Source organism: Monopterus albus, unplaced genomic scaffold (genome assembly GCF_001952655.1).
Source record: "Monopterus albus unplaced genomic scaffold, M_albus_1.0 scaffold164.1, whole genome shotgun sequence".
NCBI classification, from domain to species: Eukaryota; Metazoa; Chordata; class Actinopteri; order Synbranchiformes; family Synbranchidae; genus Monopterus; species Monopterus albus.
Genome location: NW_018128044.1, coordinates 64,763 through 66,990, shown reverse-complemented (window position 1 = coordinate 66,990; position 2,228 = coordinate 64,763). Strand labels below are relative to the sequence as shown.

The 2,228-nt window shown below is 39.8% G+C and overlaps 1 protein-coding gene across 1 annotated transcript in view; it reads left to right on the top strand.

Moving 5' to 3' along the window:
* The window catches only part of rfx6 (regulatory factor X, 6), a 15,272-nt gene that overhangs the window by 2,979 nt on the left and 10,065 nt on the right, over window positions 1–2,228 (top strand). Inside the window, exon 2 of the mRNA XM_020615383.1 lies at window positions 896–1,055. Coding sequence (XP_020471039.1) covers window positions 896–1,055 — 160 coding nt within the window. The remainder of the gene's footprint in view (window positions 1–895; window positions 1,056–2,228) is intronic.

Here is a 2,228-nt window from a genome sequence, read left to right as displayed (position 1 = left end):
GTTCCCTCGTCGGTCACTGGGGCGTTTTACAGCCTAGTGTGAAGCGGCTGGTATAAGAATCAGCACCTCCAAACCCGAGGCCATGGTTCTCAGTCGGAAAAGGGTGGCTTGTTCCCTTCAGGTTGGTGGAGAGCTCCTGCCTCAAGTGGAGGAGTTCAAGTATCTTGGGGTCTTTTTAACATCTCTCCCACATTTCATTGTTTATTGTGCAGGCCCACCAGTAACAAAACACTTTCTCAAGGTCAGAAAGGCACAGAAACCACTCTCAAGTGGAAAGAAAATACTTCAGACTAATTGCTTCTTCATTCTTATTAGAGCAAATGCTTGGATTAAGAATAAAAGCAATAGGTTTATTTGATGTCAATGAAAGCTAAGAAGAAACACGAAAACTAAGTGTTCCATAAATAAGGAAAGATAAATTCAGCAAATTGGATTTGTTTAAAAAAGAAAAACCAACTCTAAATACAGCGTGCTTTAAGTGCTTCAGGCCCAAAAAACACTGAACTATTATACTCAAAATAAACAATATTCCATGTATTTCCAACCATTCGAATCATATAAGCATACTAATTTACAAAGCAACATGAACATTTCATGGGAAATAGTGAAAAATATTTATAGCACATTTTTAAAAATCGTATTTTCTGTTTAGCCATTGTTTTCGCAAAACAACTTTAGTAGAACTGAGATGCAGCTACTTTTCTGTGACGATGCCATGGAGAGACCAGGATGTGTGTAAGCCATACTGAAAAAGGCAAGATACTGTATGTATGGAAATTGGCATCTAATTATTTCCTGTACTGGGAGAAACAGACATGTTGAAGTTCATTTCTCAGGCAGATCACCCACCTGTACATCAGTCTCCTCCTATGAACCATGTGCGTGTGTTCTACAGAAGCAGAGGACAGTAATGAGACGCCGTCCTCCGAAGAAGACGAGAACCTCGTGGACTTTAACCCTGATCTGACCATCAAACAGAAGATCTCCTCGTCCAGGAAGAGCATCAGTCAGATCATCAAAGACAAGAAGAAACAGACACAGCTCACCCTGCAGTGGTAAGAACACTGAGAGGGCCTCTAACACTCACAGGTTTGTGTTGCTTGTGTCCCAGAAACCCTACTTCTTCCATTCTACCACATGTTGATGGCTGGTGGAAGACCTGAGAGGCAGCCTGACTTGTCTATATAGCAAAATGAACTTACTAACTGCACTGTATGTATGAAATCACTGTTTGATATATGGTGAATAGGTGACACAGTGGAACAGTGGTTAGCATTGTCACCTCACAAGGTTCCAAGTTCAAGCCTGGGCCGACCCAGGGCCTTTCTGTGTGGAGTCTACATGTTCTCCCTGTGCCTGAATGGGTTCTCTCTGGGTACTCCGGCTTCCTCCCATAGTCCAAAGACATGCGGCTTAGGTTGACTAGAGATTCTAAATTGCCCATAGGAGTGAGTGTGGGTGTGTGTGGTTGTTTGTCTACGTGTCAGCCCTGTGATAGACTGGCGAGTCCAGGGTGGACCCCACCTGGCCGCACTAGAAGATATTTTTACATGCTTCTAAAACTCTTGCCAAGTGAATTTTTCCTGTTCTGTTGGCAAACAGTTTGGCTTATTTTAAGTAATTTTTGAGGGCTACGTTTTGCAGGTCAGTTAACAACTTGCAGCAGTTCCACAAACATTTCCTTATCTCACAACAAAGGCTTCTTTCTAAACCAAACAAGGATGACAGCCAGAAGTGACTTCTTACTTTTGTTTATTTGTTTGTTTTACTTTTGATTTTGATTTGATTTGATTTATTCTTTCAAACATGTAGAAACAGAAGATATCAACACACACACATAATTACACAAATCCAACCAATGCTAATCCAGAATCAGTTTGCTTATACCTAGTACATGTTTGAATGGAGTAGGAAGAAGTCAGACTTATCCAGTCCTACCCCATAACATCATCTTATACAAAAATTTCATGCATCATTGGCTGCAAGCAGTATCTCTACATAGGTAATTCTCTTCTTCACCAGACAAGTAATACACAGAAAATTTAAAACAGAGTGTTTCATTCATGCATTCTTGATTAAATCTCTTATTCTTGCATATATCTTGAATGACACATACTTTTATATTTATATTTAAACTCCTCAATTCTAGTACTGTTTTTCATGTCCACACTTAAATTATTCCATAATTTGACCCCACTTATAGAAATACAAAATCTTTTTTTGGTTGT